General features: G+C 37.0%; 1 protein-coding gene across 1 annotated transcript; it reads left to right on the forward strand.

The window, feature by feature from the left end:
• The first annotated feature begins 3,024 nt into the window (after positions 1–3,024).
• Positions 3,025–19,520, forward strand: FBXO4 (F-box protein 4). Its single transcript, XM_023216452.1, has 7 exons — positions 3,025–3,759; positions 5,258–5,493; positions 7,637–7,857; positions 11,892–11,967; positions 12,081–12,256; positions 17,386–17,561; positions 19,146–19,520. The coding sequence occupies exons 1-7, from the start codon at positions 3,262–3,264 to the stop codon at positions 19,233–19,235; spliced, it is 1,473 nt and encodes a 490-aa protein (XP_023072220.1). The 5' UTR covers positions 3,025–3,261; the 3' UTR covers positions 19,236–19,520.
• Positions 19,521–24,084: the final 4,564 nt, after the last annotated feature.

Raw genomic sequence — 24,084 nt, forward strand, 5'->3', positions numbered from 1 at the left:
TACACTGTTTCCCTTAATGTCTAGTTCTGTATATAGGCATACCTCATTTAGCATGCTGACTCATTAGCCAGACAACTGAATGACAAACTTGTTGGCCAGGAAAGCACTGCCTTTTCCTTGGTTCAAGTCATGCCGGCCTTTCTCGGTGGGAAGCAGATTTCAGAAAAGAAATCGGGACTTGGATAGGCATCACAAATGTTTTTTGTGGATATGACTGGAAGAAAACATCCAATTAATTTTCAAAACATTTTCAGCCCTCCCTCAAAATATATATAAAATCCACTGTATTGAGATGTACTAGTCATCTAAATATGTTATACATACCCTATTTAAAACTGAATTTTTCAATCAACCTGATTGCCTTGACTTCTGATACCTTTTGATCTAATTCTTAACTCACAGGTCAGAGGCATTTAATGAAATACTGGTTATTTAAATTTAAATACCATACTTAAAAATAGATTATTCTAAATCCTAATATAGCCACATGATTGAGTAGTATGTAGCTGTAAGAATCCATGAGGTATATTTCTGTATAACGCTGCAGAGTGGTCTTATTAAGTAAAAAACAAAATGGAGAAGGTATATATATGTGTGTGTATATATATATACACACACACATATATATATAATCATATTTAAGAAAGGCGATATAAAATGTGTGTGTGTGTGAGTGTATGTGTGTGTGGTGTTAAAAAAAGAAACAATGGAAGGATAACCAAAACTTTAAAAAGTGGTGGTTACTTATGGTGCTTATGGTGGAGGCAGGAGGAGAGAAACCAGATGGAAAGAACCAGGATGGAAGCTAGATTTCTCTGAATATATCTTGAATTTTCAACATTTGACTTTGGTACATATGTTATTCTAAAAGGAGGTTTAAGTAAAGTTAAGGAAAGCCCTACAAGTCCAAAGCAAAATGAAACAGATGACCTGCGTTGCATATCAAGTTGATGGCTTGAATACACAGGTATGTTTCAATTATCTTTAAAGCATAGTAATTTGTGTGTCCATTCTTAATGGGGTATATCCAAGGGCAAAAAGAAATGTGAAAAAATCTTAAACTCTTCAGTAATTAAATTGTTAATCATAACTATGTTAATATAATTAGAAATGAGGATTTTTGGTGTATGAGAAAAGAGACACACAAAATCAAAGAGTAAAAAAAATCTGTAATCCTAAATTTGAATGGGAAATAACACAAAGTTATGTTTTCTCTATATGAAAGACAATAGAAAGGCCTGGAAACCATGTTCAAATACCATTCCCATCAAAATAAGCCAGCGTTTTCTGGAAATATAGCTAACTCTGGCTTGAGCAGGACAATCAAATGACTGATGGAAAATTTTTCTTTAATTCAGCTAATAAAAGAAATTATAGATCTAGAATACTAACATAACTTGTAAGCAAATAATATTCATTGATAAATACTGTATCTTTGAGGTGAAAAACTTGCAAGAAATTTGAATGGATCAGTACAGTGAAACCAGTGATCACTCCGAACATTAGAAAATGAGAATGACTTACAGCTTTCAGTCTCAGTATATAATACCATTTACGAATGTGTTAAAGACACTGCTGAGATGCCATCAAGACTGTCCAGGCCGAAAACATGGTGAAACTCCCTCTCTACCAAGAAAAAAGAAGAAGAAGAAGGAGAAGGAGAAGGAAGAAAAGAAGAAGAAGAGGAGGAGGAGGAGGAGGAGGCTGCCGAAAGAAGAAGAAGAAGAGGAAGAAGAAGAAGAAAAGAGGAAGAGGAAGAAGAAAAGAGGAAGAGGAAGAAGAAAGGAAGAAGAAGAAAAGAGGAAGAGGAAGAAGAAAAGAGGAAGAAGAAAAGAGGAAGAGGAAGAAGAAAAGGAAGAAGAAGGAAGAAGGAGGAAGAAGAAGAAGGAGGAAGAAGAAGGAGAAGAAGAAGGAGAAGAAGAAGGAGAAGAAGGAGAAGAAGAAGATAGAAAAAAGAAAGTCCAGAGTGGTCCAGAAAGACCAACCTGGTTTCTTTAACAAATTTCAAGGGAAAACAAAGGAGGGGGAGTTGTACAATGAAACTTAAGCTTTAAGAGTATGTGTAATGTGTGGACCTTGTTGGGCTATGATTCAAACAAATCAAATGTGAAAAATTATTTTCAAAGCAGATGGGGAAGTTAAACACTGACTCGATATTTGGTGATTTTAATGAATTAAAATTGCTTAGGTACAGTGGTCTGTTTCTTAAAATGTGTTTTTTTAGGGACAGATACTGAGATATTTACAGGTGATAGGTCTGGGATTTGTTTCAAAAGAATTCAGAATTGGGGGTGTAGTATGAGGTGAATATAGCAACAGAGCAAGATTAACCAGGTGTTGGTCATTGAATCTTGGATAATGGGCACACAGGAGCATATTATTCACTCTCCTTTTATAAATGTTCAAAATTTTCCATAATAAAAATAAAGTTTTTCTCATTCATTTAACAGATATTTTAATACTTCATACTTGAACTTATTTTTTTTTTTTCTTGCTCTAGTTCTAGTTTTTTGCTCTCAAAGTAAATCATGTTCTAGAAAGTGATGAGAAATGCCATATGGTTACTTTGTGGTTCTTGTCCAGATTGCCTCCCAGAAATGAGGCTGCAATTTTATTGGTTATTGGCCCCTACCAACGGCATGCAAATAATAGAATATAATGAAACTTAAACTTGTATGTTACAGAGCCTTACAGAACCTTAGCTATCAGGCTTTTGTGGATTCTGTTAACATTTAGATCCTCAGAGACTTACTTTTTGAATGTATACATACCCAGTTCCATGTAACAGATTGACTTGTAATATGTTCTCTTAAAGCACTTTTAAAGTAAGCCCAAAGTAAGTAGAATGGGCATCTGTTTTGAGAATTAAAAAACTCACTAGTGAGATTTCAACGCCACCACATCTGGGTTCTCTTCTGGCCGTTTTTTTGCCGCCCTTTTATGAGATACATAGGTTAAGCAAATTTTAAATGTGCTTATATTTTTGCATAGTGGGTCCAGACTCCTCATTTTGGCAAAAGGTTCTTTATAATTGGCCTGCTGACCACCTCTGTAGTCTGTTTTTGCTGATACTCAAGAAAATAAATGGTAACTTGGTGACTGAGGAAACCACACACACACAAAACACCCCACACGTAGTATGGCAGTGCTGAAAAGGAAGCAAGTGGTTATTAAGTCCAAGATAGTGGCAGAGGGCTATAGAACAAGCGGAGTCGCCTAGGACCAGACCTAGTGGAAATGATCCCGGAGAGAATATCTTGAATGAAGTCAGGAAGTCAGCGGGTTGGAGGTTGTACAGGGTCTCTGCGGTTGGCCTGGCTGAGGTTGAGGCCACAAGTTACTGAGGAAGTAACTGTTGACAGGAGCTTCGTACTCGGCTCACAACCACGCACACTGGACTTCCTCCCAATAACCTCCCTTGCCCCTGGGCCTAACTCTGCCCTGGAGGCGGACTCGCGGGAGAGGCGGGAGGCTGAACGCCCGAGGGCGACCGCGGCTGGCGCGGAGCTGCGCAGGAGGCTGACGCGCTGGCGTGGGTCTGCGACGCGTCACCCGCGCTGCGGGCAAGCCATGGCGGGAAGCGAGCCGCGCAGCGGAACTAGCTCGCCGCCGCCGCCCTTCAGCGACTGGGGCCGCCTGGAGGCGGCCATCCTCAGCGGCTGGAAGACCTTCTGGCAGTCAGTGAGCAAGGAGAGGGTGGCGCGTACGGCCTCGCGGGAGGAGGTGGATGAGGCGGCCAGCACCCTGACGCGACTGCCGGTGAGCGTCGGCCGCAGGCCGCGGACAGTGGGGCCGGCCCGGGCCGGAGGGACCTGCCCTGGAGCCCTGCGGGGCCTGGGGAACTCCCGCGCCCGGGCCTGGGTCTGGCTCAGTCCAAGCAGCCATTTCTGGCAGTGTAGTCACCGAGAAGCTACAGTTGACCAGAAGCATCTTGGCGTTGACCCTGGTGCTCCGCAGGGGGCCTGAACATCTCAGGGAAGCAACTTCACCGGGCCCTTGGCGACCCTCCCGATCGCCCTCAGGTTTGCCACCCCCCAAAACAGGCACATGTGACTAGGACAACCTGAATGTCCGGTTACGAAATGAGACCGTTCCCAACTTGCTGATTAGCTTGGGAAAGCATTCCAGCCTCCGTGTTCCCAGCATCTTTAATTCCGGATCATAGTACCAAAACACCTGGAGGGCCAAGGTTTTCACCCTCTCAAGAGGACATTGTGCCTGTGGCTGTTACTGTATGTTTGAAGAAACAAAGCTGCCCCTCAGTTGAAAATAAATGACTTAAGTTACAAGTACCTCAAGTTACATCAAGGCCACGAAAATGATACACATAATTTATTGTTAAACTTTAGGGTAGATAGGTAAATGAAGAGAACAAAAATTACTGAAAATTATTACAATTTTTTGTCTCATTTGGACTATTGACACCTCCCTCCGACGTGTATATCAACATGAAAACTGCAGGTTTAGAATGCTTCCAAGTTTCTCCTCGCAGAGGTTTTTCATAACATTTTAATAGATTTTGTGCAGGAACTAAAATGACAAATTTACGGCCGGGCGCGGTGGCTCACGCCTGTAATCCCAGCACTTTGGGAAACTGAGGTGGGCGGATCACGAGGTCAGGAGATCAAGACCATCCTGGCTAACACGGTGAAACCCCGTCTCTACTAAAAATATATAAAATTAGCCGGGCTTGGTGGCAGGCACCTGTAGCCCCAGCTACTCGGAAGGCTGAGGCAGGAGAACTGCATGAACCCGGGAGGCGGAGCTTGCAGTGAGCCGAGATCTCACCACTGCTCTCCAGCCTGGGCGACAGAACGAGACTCCGTCTCAAAAAGAAAAGTACACTTTTTGATTTGGTCTGATGATAAAATCAGATAAAGGTTGATACAGGTTTTATTTTGAAGAACAAATTATTTCCTTAACTAATTTATGTAACGAACTGGTATATCCAAACATCTCTGAGGAAAAATTAAAGGAACTGGTAATTTTACTGGAAACATAGCAAGACGGTTGGTTTTTCAGGAATGTTTCAGTGTTTCAGAAATTAGTTTAACAAATACAAAACTAAAATGTTCAGTTATAATCCTTTGCTGATGGCAGGAAAATAATAGATTTAATTATTAATGGTAGATTTAGTTAGTAAAAATACTCACTAGTCAGTTGACCTTTTGTTATTTATTTGTTGATTGTGTGATTTATCACCCAAAAACTATTTTCTTCATTCCTTTTTCCTACCTACTGCTTTCTTCTGTTTCAGATTGATGTACAGCTATATATTTTGTCCTTTCTTTCACCTCATGATCTGTGTCAGTTGGGAAGTACAAATCATTATTGGAATGAAACTGTAAGAGATCCAATTCTGTGGAGATACTTTTTGTTAAGGGATCTTCCTTCTTGGTCTTCTGTTGACTGGAAATCTCTTCCAGATCTAGAAATCTTAAAAAAGCCTATATCTGAGGTCACTGATGGTGCATTTTTTGACTACATGGCAGTGTAAGTATCTAGTTTTATGAATTAAAAGAAGATATTAAATTTTACTCTATTACTAGTCAATATACAATTTAGTCCTTACCCTGCTACTGATTTGTTATGTGGATTTGCGGTCTAATTGTTCTCTTGTCAAAACTGGGAGTTAAATGACTTCCTTCATAGTACCCTTTCAGTTTTAATATTTTATTATTTCCCTGCGGTGCCTAACCAGTATTTGAATAATTATAAGTAGTATAGATGGCAAGTAGTAAAAGACTTCTTAAAATTCTCATGATCTTTAGAACAATTGTCATTTTGTTAAATAAGTAAATACTTTTCCATATCCAGAAAAAGGATGATCAGAGATCCCTGTTGTTTAGTATGGAAGAAGAAAACCATTCTAAAGGCTGTGAGAAATAAGATTACATTAACACCCAAAAGCACTGACATTTTTTAATATCATGTAGGTGAAATAATTAATGTTACTGAGCAACTGCAGTGTACTGGATTCTACAAGGGATGCTTTATGTATATTTTACTCATTTAATCCTCATGCAACAAGAAGGTGTTATCTTTGTATCATCGATGTGGAATTAAGGTTCATGGAGGTTACGTGATTTGCCTAAAGTCATATAGTTTGTAAGGGACTATTCAGACTGGAACCCCATTATGCTACCTCAAAGATGTATAATGTCATTGGATCTGGATATAGCCTGTTTTACTGAGAATCTTAAACTTAATGCATTATTTTAAAATTTTTAAAATACTTATTCTTTAAAAATTGTTTGGTGGTGCTTGACTCAGTAGCAAAATATAGGATTTTTTTTTCAAATTTTAAGTTATTCAGAGCGTTTCCCTATTCTAATACAGATGCCATTATGTCAAGTGTTGTGAAACTATTTGATTCAAAGGTGTGTCATCTGTTATACATAATCTCAGCAAGTGCCACTGTATCTCACTTGCTAGGCAATACCTGTACTATGCCCCGTAGCTCACCATTGCATCAAGTGTATGTGAGGCTGTGGAATTAGATTTTGCCCAGAGAATAGTAATAATAGTAACTACCATTTATGGTCATATAAATTACTTCTAATTTTTACAACCCTGAATTATTTCTGTTGCTCAAATAATACAGATGAAGAAATTGAAATTCAGACTGTGAATGGCTCATATAACTAAAAGTGGTAAGGTTTGGTCAGGTCTATCCAGCTTCAAAACTGTTTTTTGTTTGTTTTTACCCCTTCATGAGTTACAAGGTTTCTAATAAAATGATTTTGTTAGGTTACTGATTTTGTTAACCAGCTTGACTTATTTGAAGGACTTTAGGTTTTATTTTGATTTGGGTAACTTTTAATTTTTGATAAAATGCATAATTGGTACTTTAGAGATTTATAGCTACTTCAAGAAATGGAATTTTTTTACCTGATTCTTAGCTTGCTAAGTTTGCTGCAAGGATCATTTGAGCCTCCCTCATTTAACTCTTACTAAACTGTTATATTTGAGGCTATTAATAGAAGTACCCAAGACATTTGAAATTTGGTTATATTGGTAGTGTTAGCACTTTGTTTGTTTGTTTGTTTTTTACCTCTAGGGATATTATGCTAGCTATCTGTGTGTAGCTTATCTTTAGTGCTGAGTTTCTCAATCTTGGTACTATTGACATTTTGAGTCAAATAATTCTTTGTTCTGGGGCCTGCCCTATGCATTATAGGATTAATATTTAGCAGCATCCTTGGCTTCTGCTTAATCCTTCTCCCCTCCCCAGCTGTGACAATACACATGTTGTTCAGACATTGCCAAATGTTCCAGGGGACGGGGTAAACCTCCTCGGGTTGAGAACTTTTATGTAGTAAAATTTCACCATTCAAATGTTCCATGAGAGAATCTAAATTAAAGATTAGAAAGTAAGTAACCACTTCATGGGGGAAGAGTTTCTTAGCTTCTGGGCCACTCCCAGCCCCATGGCACCTCGTGCTTTTCCGTGTCAGAGCGCTCCACATATGTATTATAAAGGTGTCTGTCTACCATTGTCCTCCTGGAGGATTGGGACTGTATAATCATTGTATCCCTTGTGTCTAGCAAGTACTCAATACATTATATATTTTTGAATGAATAACTGGCTAAGTGTTTTCTATGTTAATGTTCTAACTGTGACAATTTTATACAGCTATAGAATGTGCTGTCCATATACAAGAAGAGCTTCAAAATCCAGCCGTCCTATGTATGGAGCTGTCACTTCTTTTTTACACTCCCTGATCATTCAGAATGAACCACGATTTGCTATGTTTGGACCAGGTTTGGAAGAATTGAATACCTCTTTGGTGTTGAGCTTGATGTCTTCAGAGGAACTTTGCCCAACAGCTGGTTTGCCTCAGAGGCAGATTGATGGTAATTTTCATGTTAATCTACAGTTAATTCAAACACTTTGAGCTTGACATTCTTGTTAAAAAGAAAGAAATTCCTTTTAAATTAATTATTTGCTATAATGAAATACAGTACTTTGGTTGTTGGGAGCCCCACCAGGTTCCACTGGACTGACAGAGTTAATTTACTTACTATAAGAAAGCTTCCTCTTAATTCCTCAAATTTGTACAATCCAGATTTTAAGATTATGTGAAAATAAGTTATTTGTTGTCAAGATGTTGCATTTGTACAGTGGGATATCATATTTATCATATTTGAAAAAGCAGAAAATATTGAGCATCTGAATGGAGAGTATTTTGATATGTATTGGAATTCAAAAGAGTTAAATCATCACCTTCCCCTCTTTCTATTAAAAAAAAACAACAACAACGATGTATAAGTATTTGGCAAGGCAGGATAAATAGTAAGTATAAGTGATAATAAAATTTAGCCTTTGCTTTACTTATTTATTGAGAACCAGCCCCTATTAGTGAGATGATAGGAATGCAGAGATTTAGAACAATGTCTCTGTCTGCCTTAAAGACAGGTGTAGGTGTAGGTGAGGCCATAGACAAGTGTACAGATAATTAGAATATGATGTAATTAGTTCCTGGGTAGAAAGGTAAGGGTGAAAGAAGGCTCCATATTGAAGATGAGGTTTCATATGAGTCACTAGGGTGAGTAGTTGTAGGCCATCACAAAAAGACAGTAAAAGTGTTCCAGGCAGCGAGAACTACTTTTTTTTTTTTTTTTTTTTTTTTTAAAGACAGAGTATTGCTCAGTCGCCCAGCCTGGAGTGCAGTGGCACGATATCAGCTCACTGCAAGCTCCGCCTCCCGGGTTTACACCATTCTCCTGCCTCAGCCTCCCAAGTAGCTGGGACTACAGGCACCCGCCACTACGCCCTGATAATGTTTTTGTATTTTTAGTAGAGACGAGGTTTCACCATGTTAGCCAGGATGGTCTCGATCACCTGACCTCTTGATCCACCCATCTCGGCCTCCCAAAGTGCTGGGATTACAGGCGTGAGCCACCATGCCCGGTGGAGAACTATATTTCTAAAAGCACAAAGCTCTGGATGTGGAGGACACATTTGAAGTATCACTGTGTATCTAGAAAGAGTGGAGCTATGTGAAAAATCACATATGTACCATGCTTAAGCATTTGGGAGCTGTTGGAGGATTTTAAGTAGAGGATTGAAATGATCAAGATTGCATCTTGGAAAGATTACTCAGGCTCTTGAATGAAGAATTGATTAGAAGGGGCTAAAGATATGGAGACCCGTTAAGAAGCCACTGTCATATTATGATTAAAATATGAAGAGGATCTGAACTCTAAGTCAGTGTTAGTGAAGATGAGAGAAGAGAATGAATAATAAGGATATAAATTTGACAGAATGAATGTATTAGCAGTAATAGGGATGGCTCCAGGTTTCTGACTTGAGTTTTGTGTTGGATGATAGAGGATTCACTAGGGTAAGAAGTCACTGGAGAAGTAAGAAAAATTTGGAAGGGAGCAGGTAACAGTAAGATCTGTATAGGGAGAATAGCAGCTATTCTTTGGAATATGTTGACTTTGATAACTATGGAAGAGCCAAGTAGAGATACCTACTATAAGCAAATCTGCTAGAATGGAAGGTCCATGAAGGTAAGAATCTTGTCCACTTTATTTTTAGCTGTATCTGTGGTGCCAGGCACATAGCAGGCACTCTCTGTATATTTGATGAATGAGTGAATGACTTTATGGATTACTATATGCATCCAGCTCTGAAGAGCAAGTTCTGGGCTAGAAATCGAGATTTGGGAGTCATATGGAGTCCATATGGATGTGGAAGTTATTGAGGATGGAGAGGAAGATTGGAGACAGGTGCTGAAATGTTCAGTTTATGTTTGGGGGAAGTGATTATTAAATGGAGATTCATAAATAATAATGACAAAGAAGGAAAGAGTGCTACAGCTGAATGATGTGTTTCTCAAATAGAAGGATTTTTTTTCAGAGGGTTGGTGAGTAACATGAATCCCACCTCTTTACCTTCAGTTGTGAGAAAATAAGCATCTTTGCTACTTGAGAGTTCACTGCAGGAGAAGCCTCACCTAGGGGTAGGCCAATTTTAAGTACGGCTATTAGGTCGAAGGAACACCTCAAGAAGAGGTTGAGGAAATGGGGAAGTTTGATGGTTATAAAATGGAGAAGTAATAAAATGGCACTTCCATTTTCCATAGAGCAGCTGAAGTGATTGTTTTAAAATTTCAGCCTATGACTCACACTCAGCAAGGTGAGAGAATATGGCGTTACATAATTGGCAAAGAAGGGCAGAACAGTATGGCTACTATATTGGACTGAAGTTAGACATGTTGAGAGGATAATCTCTGGGAGTGCAGCTGGTGAAAACAAAGATCAGAAACATGGTAGATTTTGATTCTGTGGTCTCTGTGAAACATGCACCAGACCTGGTGGCTGGAGGACTAGGATCACATGGGCTGGGATGGTTGCAGTCCTAGTACTTAAGAGCCCTGTATGTGTGTTGCCTAGAATGATGACATGAGATGGTATGGCATGGCTTATTTAAACAAATAAATTAGTTATAATGCAGGAATTAAGAATACGAAAGGCTGGAGTTGTCTCTAATGAGGTTAGTAGGGGCCAGATATTAAGGTTTTATTTCTTCATCTGAAGAGCAACGGCTTTGTAGAGAAGACAGTTAATTAGATACCATTATTAAAAAATTCTTCCAACTGATGTCAGAGGAAAGGACAATAGGAGGCAAGAGGATATAGGAGACGGGTTAGAAGTGATTGCACAGGCCCAGGTGAGTGATGATGACAGTGTGAACTAAAATGTGGTCGCGGGGATGCAGATAACTGAACAGATCTAAAAGAACATTTATATAACAGGATGAAGTAGAGCCATGGAAGCCCAGAAGGGTCTTTCGAGGAGGCAAAAGGGGAACTAGCCACTTAGTGTTAACACAGTCCAAGGAGGGAAGAGGTTAAGAAAGGACAAATTACAGTGACTAATGACTCAGATATAAAGCAGTAAGAAGCTAATATTTAGCACTTGTGATTTACTAGTTAACCTACTAGGAGTTTTACATATATGATCTCATTTAATCTTCCCAGTAAACCTGAGAAGAATATATTAGTTCAACTTCTTTTTGGTATCATACTGAGGGATACAAATACATGGCTGTAAGTGAGAAATTCAGAATTATAATCCAACTCTGTCGAATTCTAAATTTCAGTATCTTCAGTATTTTCTCAGTTTACTAATGTGCTGTTGGCAACTCCTCATTAATTTATATTATTTGAGACAAGGTCTTTGTTGCCCAGGCTGGAGTACAGTGGCATAATCATGGCTCACTGCAGCCTTGAACTCCCTGGCTCAAGTGATCCTCCTACCTTAGCCTCCCAAGTACCTGGGAAACAGGCATGGGCCACCATGCCTGGCTAATTGTTTTGTGTTTTTTGTAGAGATGAGGTTCTCACTATGTTGTCTAAGTTGGTCTTGAACTCCTAGCCTCAAGTGATTCTTACACCTCAGCCTCCCAAATTGTTGGGATTACAGATGTGAGCCACTGTGCCTGGCTCCCCATCAATTTAAAAACAGCTTTTCAGAGGGGGAGAAAGACACTTAGTTGAATGTATACATGGATTATTAGACTAATGAGAAACATAAAAATATGAAAATGAGTCTTAGTCTTGAGGATGAATAGCAGTAGCTGGGATGATGCAGCTGCTACTGATAAGATGATAAAGTTGTTGACGATAGTGGTGATGATATAAGGACTGTTATAAGCCTAGCAGTTTTTTTCTTTCTCTGTATTTTTATTGCCATGTGGATGAAAGTTACATACAGTATGTTTTCTTCAATGTATACGTTTTATTTTATTTCAAATCAATGCATAAGTTGTTATATAATTTTTTTCTTTGCTCTTTTTGCTTTCACTGGGTAATTTTCAGTGTGATCTTTTGCTATTTTTGTTGATGACTTGCTTTGGTAACTGTGATTTTCTTTCTTAGGTATTGGATCAGGAGTCAATTTTCAGTTGAACAACCAACATAAATTCAACATTCTAATCTTATATTCAACTACCAGGTAAGGCTACATACTTGGTGGCTTAACTGAAACATCAGAACTAAAACATTTCAGGTGAGTGGAGCCTGTTTAGTGTCTTTTTATATTCTGTCTTTACAATTTTTTTTTTCTAGAAAGGAAAGAGATAGAGCAAGGGAAGAGCATACAAGTGCAGTTAACAAGATATTCAGTCGACAGAATGAAGGTGATGATCAACAAGGAAGCCGGTACAGTGTGATTCCACAAATTCAAAAAGTGTGTGAAGTTGTAGATGGGTTCATCTATGTTGCAAATGCTGAAGCTCATAAAAGTAAGCACTCATACATACATTTTTAAGCATATTGTTCTTTTCAAAGCAAATAGAAATTACCTTTTTAGTCTTTACGGTGGCTTCTTAAGAATATGATGGCTTATTTTATCAGTGTGATTTTCCGACCCTTACTATTAATAGGGGTGTGTATTAGGATCACCTGAGGAGCTTGTTAAACATGTTAACAAGCTGATTCCTACCCTGATGAATTTTATTCTAGATTTGAGTTGTGTGAATCAGATTTAGGGCATCTGGTTTTTCCAAGCACCCAGGGAATTCTGATGCATTCCAAAGTTTGGTACTACAGCTATACAATATTTTTTTGTTGTATGCTTCTACATTTTTTTGATACTGACATTTTGTCTGCTTCTGGCTTTATTCAAATAATCTATGCAAATAACTATGAAAGATTTTACCTTTGTTTTATCCAAATAGTAGAGAGATGTGATGGCAGGGTGTTAAGTAGATTAGTTGAGAACACTGTCCATATATTCTGAATAATTGTCACTCAGAATGCTATTTTTGTGTGAAATCAAAATATCATTGGGCCATGAGCTAGTATTACAATATCTTTCCCAAATCCTTTGTGAACAAGGTAGAATATAAATATATAATATACTGTATATATATTATAGTTCTCTAATACACTGGTTTGAATTTCTATTGAATTTATTTTCCCTGTCATCTATTAGGCATGAACATAGTTGCAATTACTTTCTGTTATTACAGGGGTATCTGTAAAAAGAAAACTTAGAAGCAAAATAAAAGATGAGTTCATTTAACAAATAGTTTTTTAGTTCCTACAGGCATGTTGCAGTTACAACTGGGAACTAAAACAGATACAGCCCCTATTTTATCTAGTTTTCCAATCTGCTCCTATAAAACAAGCAGACAAAAAATAAATTTAAAAAAATTACAAGACACAAAGAAACTATACTCACTTATCAACTTTTTCCCACTAGCCTCTAGTAGGTGCTCATGTAAAAGGTTAGTGGTAGGGCAGAAGACCTATGAGTACCTTCCTTAGTGGTATAGGCATGCATGTGTTGACCGGCCGGTGCTCAGAGACAGGTATATCCTCCTGCTTTCTATATCCTTTTCTCAATGAAGCCAAAGCTGTTTTCCACAGACAAAAGTTAACTGCTGCTATCTCAAGAGAGATAGAAACAAAAGCTGTCTTGGGGGAGGAGCAGGATTTCCAGTTGTACTGAGGATCTTGCACTGATACAAATTAAATGTTTGCTGACTCTGGAGGAGAGGCAGGAAATTTGCAGTGGAGACCTTTCTACCAATAAAGGGCAGAATTCAGCAGTTATACTGGAACACTAAGAAAGCCCATACCGCTGAGGCTCTGGTGCACAGGGCCTCTAAGGCCTTAGGCTGGGATGAGAAAACTGAGAAATCTCCATGTCCCTACAAATTAAGAAGCAATAGCAGACTACTGCAGGGATGGGGGAAGGGTGTGGAGAGGCTCTCCTTGCCTCTTCCCTATACCCCCATGGCACAGTTACAAAGATAGGCTGAAAGCTGAGAACAAGTAGAAACTCTAAGAAACTCTGGCACTCCAGTGCTCTTACTGAGAACAAGATAGCAGCAGCATACTGCTGAAAGAATTAAAAGTCTGTGTGTTACAAAGTTAGCTATAGCAATAAAAGCCAAATCCAGCTCAACTAGACTAGTTTGATTCAGCCTACTGCATTAATACCCTAACCGAAGTATGATGCCTGTTTTTAGGAGTAAATCCTGTTTACCTTAGTCTCTACTGCTCTTCTACATAAAACATCTAACATTAAATCTAAAAATTATGAGGCACACACAAAATCAAAATGAAATGACACATTGTCATGAGATAAGGCAGTCAGTTGAACTGGACCAGAGATGGTCTAGATGTTGGTATTCTCAGAAAGAGACATTAAAATAACTGTGATTAAAAGATCTAGGTCAGGTGCAGTGGCTCTGGGAGGCCAAGGCGGGCAGATCGCTTGAGCCCAGAAGTTCGAGACTAGCCTGGGCAACATGGCGAAATTTCACCTCTACTGAAAATACAGAAAATTAGCCAGGTATGGTGGCATGTGCCTATAGTCCCAACTACTTGGAAGGCTGAGGCAGGAGAATCGCTTGAGCCTGGGAGGCGGAGGTTGCATGAGCTGAGATCACACCACTGCACTCCAGCCTGGGTGACAGAGCGAGACCCCGCCCCTTGCCCACAAAAAAATGAGAGATTGCGAGAGACCTAGTGGAAAAGGTGGACAATATGTGTGAACAGATAGATTTTTCAGCAGAGAAAAGGACACTGCTTTGAAAAAGTTAAACAAGAATGCTAGATATGAAAATATGACAACAGATGAACAATTCCTTCAGTGGGCATATTAGCAAAAGAAAGAATCATTGAAAGTGAAGATAAGTCACTCAGAATTATCCAAATTAAAACACAAAAAGAAAAAAAAAAGTAAGAGCAAGGAACAGAGTGAGAGTTGGGGGAATCTGTCCAGTGATCTAACTCAGGGGTTAGGAAACTTTCTTAAAGGGACAGATAGTAAATATTGTAGGCTTATGAGCCATACAGGTTTTGTTTGTTTGTTTGTTTGTTTTTTAACCATCACTTAGCTCTGCTATTACAGTACAAAAGCAGCAAAGACAACACATAAACGAAAGGACAGACTGTTTTGCAATAAAAATTTATTTAGAAAAATTGACCCACAGAATGTAGTAGGCTGATCCCTGATCTAACTTATCTGTAATTGGAGTCCCAAAACATGAAGGGAGAGAGAAAAGGGGAAAAGGAATTTTTGAACAGATAATGGCCAGAATTATCTCAAAATTATGGAAAGACAACAAACCACAGATTGAAGATGCTCAGAGAGCACCAAGCATAAATATAAAGAAAAATACATCTAAGCACATCGTAGTCAAACTGATAAAAATCAAAGATAAAGAGAACATCTTTAAGGCAGCCAGAGGAAATGAAAACATACATATAGAAGGCCAAGATGATAGTGACAACAAATTTCCTGACAGAATTGCTGCAGGATAGAAACCAATAAAGAGAAATCTTTATAGTACTACAAGAGGAAAAAAAAATCCTACATCCAGCAAAAATATTTTTTGAAAATAAAGGTAATGTTAAGATGTTTTCAGACAAACAAAAGTTCCATGTCTTAGTTCATTTGTGCCACTATAACAGAATATCCCGGACCTGTATATCAGTGCATTTCTGTTTTTAGATTATGGAGACATCTGAATGGTACTGTGATTTTTTTTCCCTCTGGCTTCACCTAAATTCCTATTCTCCCAAGACTCCTTAGTCTAATTTTATTACAGATCAATAAATGAATTTTTAAAGATCAGAAATTTATTTCTGACAGTTTTGGACACGAGGGAGTCCAAGATTAAGGCACCAGCATCTGGTGTCTGGTAAGTGCCTTTCTTGCTGATTTCTTATTTGGCAGAAGGTAGAAAGGGAAGCTGGAGACAAACATTGCATTCTCACATGACAGAAGAGGGAAAGACAGGGCTGCAAGCCAATTTTAATGGTAATATTAATCTACTCATGAGAGTAAAGCCGTTATGACCTAAACAACTCCCAAAGACACCCCTTCCCCCAATACTGTTGCATTGGGGTTTAAATGTCCAACACATGAATTTTGAGAAACACATTTGAACATAGCACTGAGAAAATTGATTGTTAACAGATCTTCACTATAAGAAATCTTAAAGGAGCTCTTTAGGCAGAAGAATATGATAACAGATGGAAATCTGCATCTACCGAAAAAGATGAAGACTCCTGGGATGGAAACAAAGGAGCTATATATACAAAAAAGTTTTTTTTCTAATTTTAATTAAAAAAAATTAATAGTGTATTATACATGTATGACATTTTGAAGAAAAATATGTGATAATAGAACACAACATGGAAGAGAGAACATTGAAGTATATTATTTTGTAAGTTTCTTCTATATGTGGAATCACATATTTAAAGGTAGACTTATAAATTAAAAATGTGTATTATAAATACTTGAACAACTACTAAAAACTGTATAATGAAGTTGTAACTAAGCCAGTAGTGGATATAAAATGGAACCATTAAAAAACTCAGTCCAAAAGAAGGAAGGCAAAGAGAGAAGAAGGAATAAAGAACAGATGGACAAGTCAAAATCTAAGATGTATAGGATACATTTAAATGTACCTTGTTGTTAAGTACATTAAATGTTTATTAATTTTCAATTGCTATTAATTAATTACCTCAAATTTAATGGTTTAAAACAACTATTTTTTTAGCTCACAGTTCTCTAGGTCAGAAGTCTGGTCATGGTAGTACTGAGTTCTCTGGATAGGGCCTCTTGGGCTGAAATTTGTGTATCATATTGTTGCATCCTTTTCTGGAGGCTCTGGGAAAGAATTTGCTTCTGAGATCATTCAGGTTATTAGCTGAATTCAGTTTCTTATTGTTGTAGGACCGACCTTCCTGTTTTCTTGCTAGCTGTCAGCTGGGGGCTGCTATCAGCTTCTAGAGGTCACTTATATCCCTTCCCATGTGACTCCCTCCATCTTCCAATCCAGCAATGGAGAATCTCCCCTGTATTGAATCTTTCAACAAGAAGAGCCGCTTTTAAGGGCTCACCTGATTAGGTCAGGCTCAATGAGGATTACCTATCTTTCTTAAACTCAGCTGTGTCTTAAAGCCTAATCATGGGAGTGATGCCCCATCTTATTTGTAGGTTCTTCAGACACTAAAGGGGAAAGGGATTATGCAAGGGTTTGGAACATTGAGGTTATCTTAAAATTCTACCTACCACAAAATGCAAGTGGTCCAAACACTCCAATAGAAGGTTGAGATTGTTGGTATTCATAAAAAAAGCTAAACTCAACTATATGCCTAAATTTTGAAAGTAAGCCCTTTGAATGAAAGGGTAGTGACATCTACAGAATTTGTGAAAGGAAATACCTATATCAAGCATTTTTGCTTTTAGACTATGGAGACATCTGAAGAGTACTGTGGTTTTTTTCCCCTCAGTTTACGTTTGGATCCTGGTAAATTTTTGTTCCCTCGCTTTGTTAGTTTTTTATTTTATTGTTTTCAAAACTATTAAAAGTAATGCAAATTAAGGGTTTTGACTTATATTCCTTAGGACATGAATGGCAAGATGAATTTTCTCATATTATGGCAATGACAGATCCAGCCTTTGGGTCTTCAGGAAGACCATTGTTGGTTTTATCTTGTATTTCTCAAGGGGATGTAAAAAGACTGCCCTGTTTTTATTTGGCTCATGAGCTGCATCTGAATCTTCTAAATCACCCATGGCTGGTAAGATCATTTATACTCTAGTGACAAAAATTTTATTTTGCACTCTATTTTCTATTTTATTTTATTTTTTAAATTCAACTTCTTTAATGAAATAGCATTCTAAAATCAATTCTAATAGCTTAGTCTATGAAAGCTATTTGATTGATGATAATCAATGTTAGCTGATCAATTGTTTCTTACTTGCCTCTTCTCTCGCAGAAACAATGAGATAACAATTGGGGATTTTTTTTTCTTTTTTTTTTGTGTGTGTGTGTGTGTTTTTGAGACAGGGTCTCACTTTGTCGCTCAGGCTGGAGTGCAGTGGCACGATCACAGCTCACTGCAGCCTCAACCTCTCGGGCTCAGGTTATCCCTCCACCTCAGCCTCCCAGGTACCTGGGACTACAGATGTGTGCCGGCAACCCAGATAATTTTTTGTATTTTTTGTAGACATGGGGTTTCTCCATGTTGCTCAGGCTGATCTCAAACTCCTAGGCTCAAGCCATCTGCCTGCCTTGGCTTCCCAAAGTGCTGGGATTACAGGTGTGAGCCATCGTGCCGAGCCAGGTTGATTTTTTTAGATGCTACTATTACGTTTCTTACAACATCAATGTATTATGCTTTATGGATCATCAAAGGTATATGCTCCATCTTATAGTTTATTGCTTTCTAAAAAATATTTTATTTATTTTTTTGAGACAGGGTCTTGCTCTCACCCAGGCTGGAGTACAGTGGTGCAATTTTGGCTCACTCCAACCTCTGCCTCCTGGGTTCAAGTAATTCTTATGCCTCAGCCTCCCAAGTAGCTGGGATTACAGGCATGTGCCACCATACCCGGTTAATTTTTGTTTTTTAGTAGAGATGACGTTTTACCATGTTGGCCAGGCTGGTCTTGGACTCCTGGCTTCAAGTGATCCGCTCGCCTCGGCTTCCCAAAGTGCTGGGACTACAGGCATGAGCCACCGTGCCCAGCCCTAAAATATATTTTAATTATGGCATTCTTTCTTCAAATGAATCCTGACATGGTAACCCCTGAGTAAAACAGATAAAGAAAAATTAAAGTTGGAAACGCTTTTGCGGAAAAAATAAGAGGATTTTCTTTGTTCCCCTTCCATCTCTTTCCTGGAGCTCCAAAGACTCTTTGGAATGAAGTTTGAAAACTACTAATAAAGTTTCCCCTTCTGAATGGTGACAATTTTAGCTTTACCATTAGGAGGAGTGGCAGTATTAAAGACACATTTTTGTAACATGATGTCACACATATAACGAGCTGGGTCACTACAAGTGTTTTAGTTTTCAAAGTGGATCCTTTGGAGAATGTTTTTTCCCCTTATATATGGAAGCAAGTCATAGAAATAGTATTTCTTTCCATTTCCAAAGCTGAATTTCAAGGCAAATAAGTTTTATATTGGTAATAGTTACAAGAGAAATGATCATATTTTTATCTAAGTGCTCTACAAAACAAAACTTGAGCAACTTATCCAAAGTTTATTGGGATTTTTAAAAGTTCTGTTCTCTTTTTAGTGTCTAGAAAAATGTTCCTCCTACTCATAAGATTTTGGACTTAGTTTCTTACTAACAACATTCTCTGTTATGTATTCATAGGTCCAGGACACAGAGGCTGAAACTCTAACTGGTTTTTTGAATGGCATTGAGTGGATTCTTGAAGAAGTAGAATCTAAGAGTGCAAGATGATTCTCCTTTCAGATCTTGGGAAGTGAAACTGTTTGAAATTTATTACTAAGGTCATGATGTGAATATTTGCTCAGTCAACTCACCTTGTCCTCCCTTTTTGCAGATGGGCTTTAAATTGGACAGCTATAACTGCTGTGTTTTTGATATTATTTTTACTCTTTACCATAAATCAATTGCAAGAAGAGTTTCAATCCTAGTATTTAGCCCCAAAATGAACCTTTAAACATTTTTTTTGGTAATTTTTATATTTTCTGTTTTTTAAAAAATATTAAATTCTGGAAAAAATACATTTGTGCCTCTCATTCCCTGAGTTTCTATTCTTTTGAGTACAAAGATTGCCTTAGTGAGAAATAGCAAATTTGCTAAACTTTCCATTCAGTCTTTTCAAGGGTTCATAAGTGGTTATCAGAAAAGAAATTTTTATCCATTCTTAATAAATACACAGCTTAAAGACTGAAAAATATACTGGAATTGCATTTAATATTATGGCCATACAATCCCTGTTTTATTCTGAAACAGTAAAAAGTAAGCTTATATCATATTTAATACTGCTTTCATGAAAAATAACTTTTCCTGATAGTTCTTACTATTTTCAGATAACTTCACAAGCTCATAAGATACTAAAGCCAAATTCTATCCACACTCAGAGTGAAAACTTCCCAGAGACTTGTATGCATCATGTTACTTCCTTCCACAAATGGCTTATACTCGGCAGAAGAAACACCCTAATATCTCACTGGAACTCAGGAATTTTAAGATTATAGTAAAAGCCATAAATATCTATATACAGTTTATATAAGTTCCATATTTAAATGTATTTCTGTTTTGGACAGAAAGTTTGTAACATTTAATATATATATTATATATATATAATATATATAATAAATTATATATGTAAATTATATATATAAATACATATAATTGTATTTATTCTCTTTTAGGTCAATGCTATTACTGTTTTGACCTTTTTGTTGAGGGGGCAGAATTTTGCCTCATGGACTATTGGATTAGGAGACCTTTGAGAAAGACGTGTGTGAACATATGGTTTCACATTTGTCAGAATGTTTACTTAGATATTTTTAGTTTTACTATGATGAGACATTATTAATATTTCTAATAATTAATAATCCAAAGTTATGATAGAAGAGTGATTTGATTTACTCAGTACCACATGGAAGCAGAACAGTGCTCTTACATCAGGTTTTTTTTAAATGCCATTTCAGTTCTATAATTAAGATATTATATCTGATGAATGGAGAAAATGAAATAGTTTAGTATCAAATGCGAGGTCACTCACCAGATTTAAACTAGTACCTTATGCTCTTTTTTTCTTATAGCACACTCCAGCATTTATAATCTAGATTTTTGTTAAAGCAAGATACATTCATTTTTCTAGTTTTTAGTTTAATTTTCCACAGAGTCCCAATCAAATCTTTTTTTCCTCCTCTATACACTATGAAATTTGTCTCTCTTATATTAACTCATTTTATATGGTCTTTTCCTAGTCCTAATTATCTTTGGATAGGACTTGCTGCATGTCTTGGGGTTCTTCCCACTCTGACTTTTTGTATCATGAGATATAATTTATTACATTTGATCCTTGATAACTTTGACAAGTACATGAGCCATTTGCATTTTAGGTGTTTTTCTCCATATCATTGTGGGTAATAAAAGAGATTTTTAAAATTACTAATTATGAGGATACTGTAATATTTACAAAATCTTCAAATATTGGAGCTAAGACTAAATGCTAGCCTTTATGACAGCTATGTCAGGCAATGTGTATAATACTTTGTATACATAAACTTTAAATCTTAGAAAAACCTTATAAGCCCACTAGTATTATCCTCATTTTTTAGGTAAAGAAATTGAGACCCAGAGAAAAGCATTCTATTATTATTCAAATCCATATCATGGTATACATAGCAAAGAAGACATTAGACATGAAGTCCGAAAATCCTCTCATCCAAGGTAAAAAGAGCTACAAGCTATTTTGATGTTTAATTAAAAAATCGATTTCCTGGACTCTACTATGGTTCATCATCAGTGCTATATTAGCATTATCCAGGGATGAAGCAAAGCAAAATTGTTATACATACAACCTCTGGAGTTGAGAATGACCTAACGCAAATTTCCACTCTGCCAATTTTTATTGACATGGCCACAAGTAAGTTCCTTAAATTCTGAATCTCAGTTTTCTCATGTACAAAATGAGAATAACAATACCTACCTTGAACATAAGTTTTGCTTTATCAAAAACTGATGTAAGCATCTGGACAAGTACTTGTCTGTGGGAAGGCCTCAACTTTAGCACTAACATTCTAAGAGTTTTTATGGATTTTTCAATGTCACTCTCTGAAATGATTATCCTGACATAGAACAACTATTTTATAGGTATGTTTAGATGGTCATGTAAAAAGTAAGGGTCAGTGTTTAATCATCCAAACTCTATCACCGCGATTGAAAATTACTTGAAAACTGTGCCTCTATATAGTGTGTGAACTGCATGTGCATATTAGTAACTGTTGATGAATTGAATTTTGTTTCCCCAAATTCATATGTTGCAGTCCTAACTCCCAATACACCTCAAAATGTGACTGTATTCGGGGATACCTTCAAAGAGAGAATTAAGGTTAAATAAGGTCATATAGGTGGCCCTAATCCAATAGAAGAGGAAGAGACACAAAGGATGTTTACAGACAGACAAAAGACCACATGAGGACAGAGTGAGAAGGTGGCCATCTACAAGCCAAGGAGAAAAGCTTCAGGAGAAATCAAACCTGTTGACACTTTCATCTTAAACTTCTAGAGTCCAGAATTGTGAGAAAATAAATTTCTGTTGTTTTTTGTTACGATCTCAGGCTGTCCTTCTGTAGAAATCAAATGGAAGTTCTTATTTAACATATTGAAGCATCCAGTTCTACAACTGCAGTTAAAATAAGCGTATATTAAAAGAATATTTGTTTTACTTATACCTAGAGAAAGTACAATTCTCCATATTATTGTCAAAACAATTTTTCTAAATCATGACATACGTGTAGTTCCTCTGTTGAGAAACTTTCAGTGGTTCACTACTACCTCTAGGATAAGGCCTAATATTTCTAGCCTGATAGCACTATAGAAAAGAAACTTTCTCAGCCCATTTGTTATTTTTAGTGACACAGGAAAACCTAGTGTTTGTGAAATTATGAGTGTTTACCATCATGATGAACTACAATATCAAACATTACTCATAAATTATTCCTAAATAAGTCAGATAAAAGAATGAGACTAGATAAATGTTAGAAGATTTTCCCTTTTACCAAATATTCCATATTTAGCAGTCATAAGAAATGTGAAAATAATAAAGTTCAATTTTTAGTGCATGCCCACTATATGCCAGGTCTTGTGTAGTTTCAGGATAACTGAAACAAATAACAGCAATTTGGAGCCATTAGCACAAATTGCTTCTTCAGCAATTTGCTCTTTTAGCTAAGGTTAAGATTGTACTCGTGCAGTATTTTGCAATGGTACATAAGCTGATAACTTAAAATGTAGTCCACAACCAAGTAGATACTTCACTTGATAGGAAACTAAAGAAGCAAGGGTCTTAACTCCAATTAGCAGAGTTTCTACTTGAAACATTTAAAATGATAGCAGAAGTGATGAGAGTCTGGGGGAGATCTAAGCTTTCTAGGAAGGACTTGACAAATTGTGTCAAGGGCCTTAGAGCTATTAAATGTTCTAGCCTAATAATTTTATTTCTAAGATCTCATCTTCAGGAAACTGTCATTAACGTGCACAAAGCTACAACTGAAAATATAGTCAGTGAAGCACAATTTCTAATTTACAGTAGTAACGTTGTTTTAAAAAAAGTGTAATAGACCAATATGATTAAGAAACTTTTACTACAACTATGTAAAGGAATACCATATGAGCTTTATGAAAGTGACTATTCTATTTTGTTCCTTCCTTAGTATATATCATTAAGAACAGTGGTTGGAACATAGTAGATGGTTGGTAAATATTTTTTAGAATGAATAATGAATAAATGGCTAAATGTGGACATTAAAAATAATGCTTTTAAATACTTAAATATATAAAATACTCACAATCTATTAAAAAGCAGATTATAGAATTGTGTTTATAATGTGGCCACTGTCATGTCTATTCACCTGTTATTGTGTTCTCCAGATAAAAGGGCATAAATCACAGTTGAAAAAGGCATTTGCCTGTTGAGAATCAACATATTAAAACTTTTGTAGCTGTTTGAATAATATGCATCAGGAGAAATCCTTCAAATATGTCAACAGAAAAAGTAGAACACTCTGCTTTCTGAAAAGCACTTGCCTTGAGTAATTTTCCATTGCAGAAGCAATCTATCTGATGACTTTTCAAGACTCCTAGTCAATTAGAAACAAGTAAGCAAGCTAAAACACTTTTACATGCCAAATGATATCTAAAAATACTCCCTTTGGTTCAACTACCATTATGACAAACAACTTCACATAGTTTTTGACTAGTTTCTTTTACCAAAAAACAAAAACAAGAAGTCAAGCCTTCCCCCAAACATCCCCACCAAGAATTTCTATCCATAGCATTACAATTCAGAACTATTTGTTTTGATTAGAAGATTCAATAGAAGACCCCACACTGTCTCCTCTGCTCTCTTCATTTACTGTCAAACATTGAAAGGCAAGGGTACAGAAGCATATGGCTTTCTTCAAGATTTCAAATATAGCCAGAACAGACCCATAATTTCAATCCCTAAATACTCAGAATCAAAAGTTTGTAGACAGCATTGCTCACAAGTTTCCAAATAAAGGACCATTTATACTCTGATTTCTTCAGGAGACTTTGGATTCACTGC

This window comes from Piliocolobus tephrosceles, chromosome 4 (assembly GCF_002776525.5).
Source record: "Piliocolobus tephrosceles isolate RC106 chromosome 4, ASM277652v3, whole genome shotgun sequence".
In the NCBI taxonomy this organism is placed as follows: Eukaryota; Metazoa; Chordata; class Mammalia; order Primates; family Cercopithecidae; genus Piliocolobus; species Piliocolobus tephrosceles.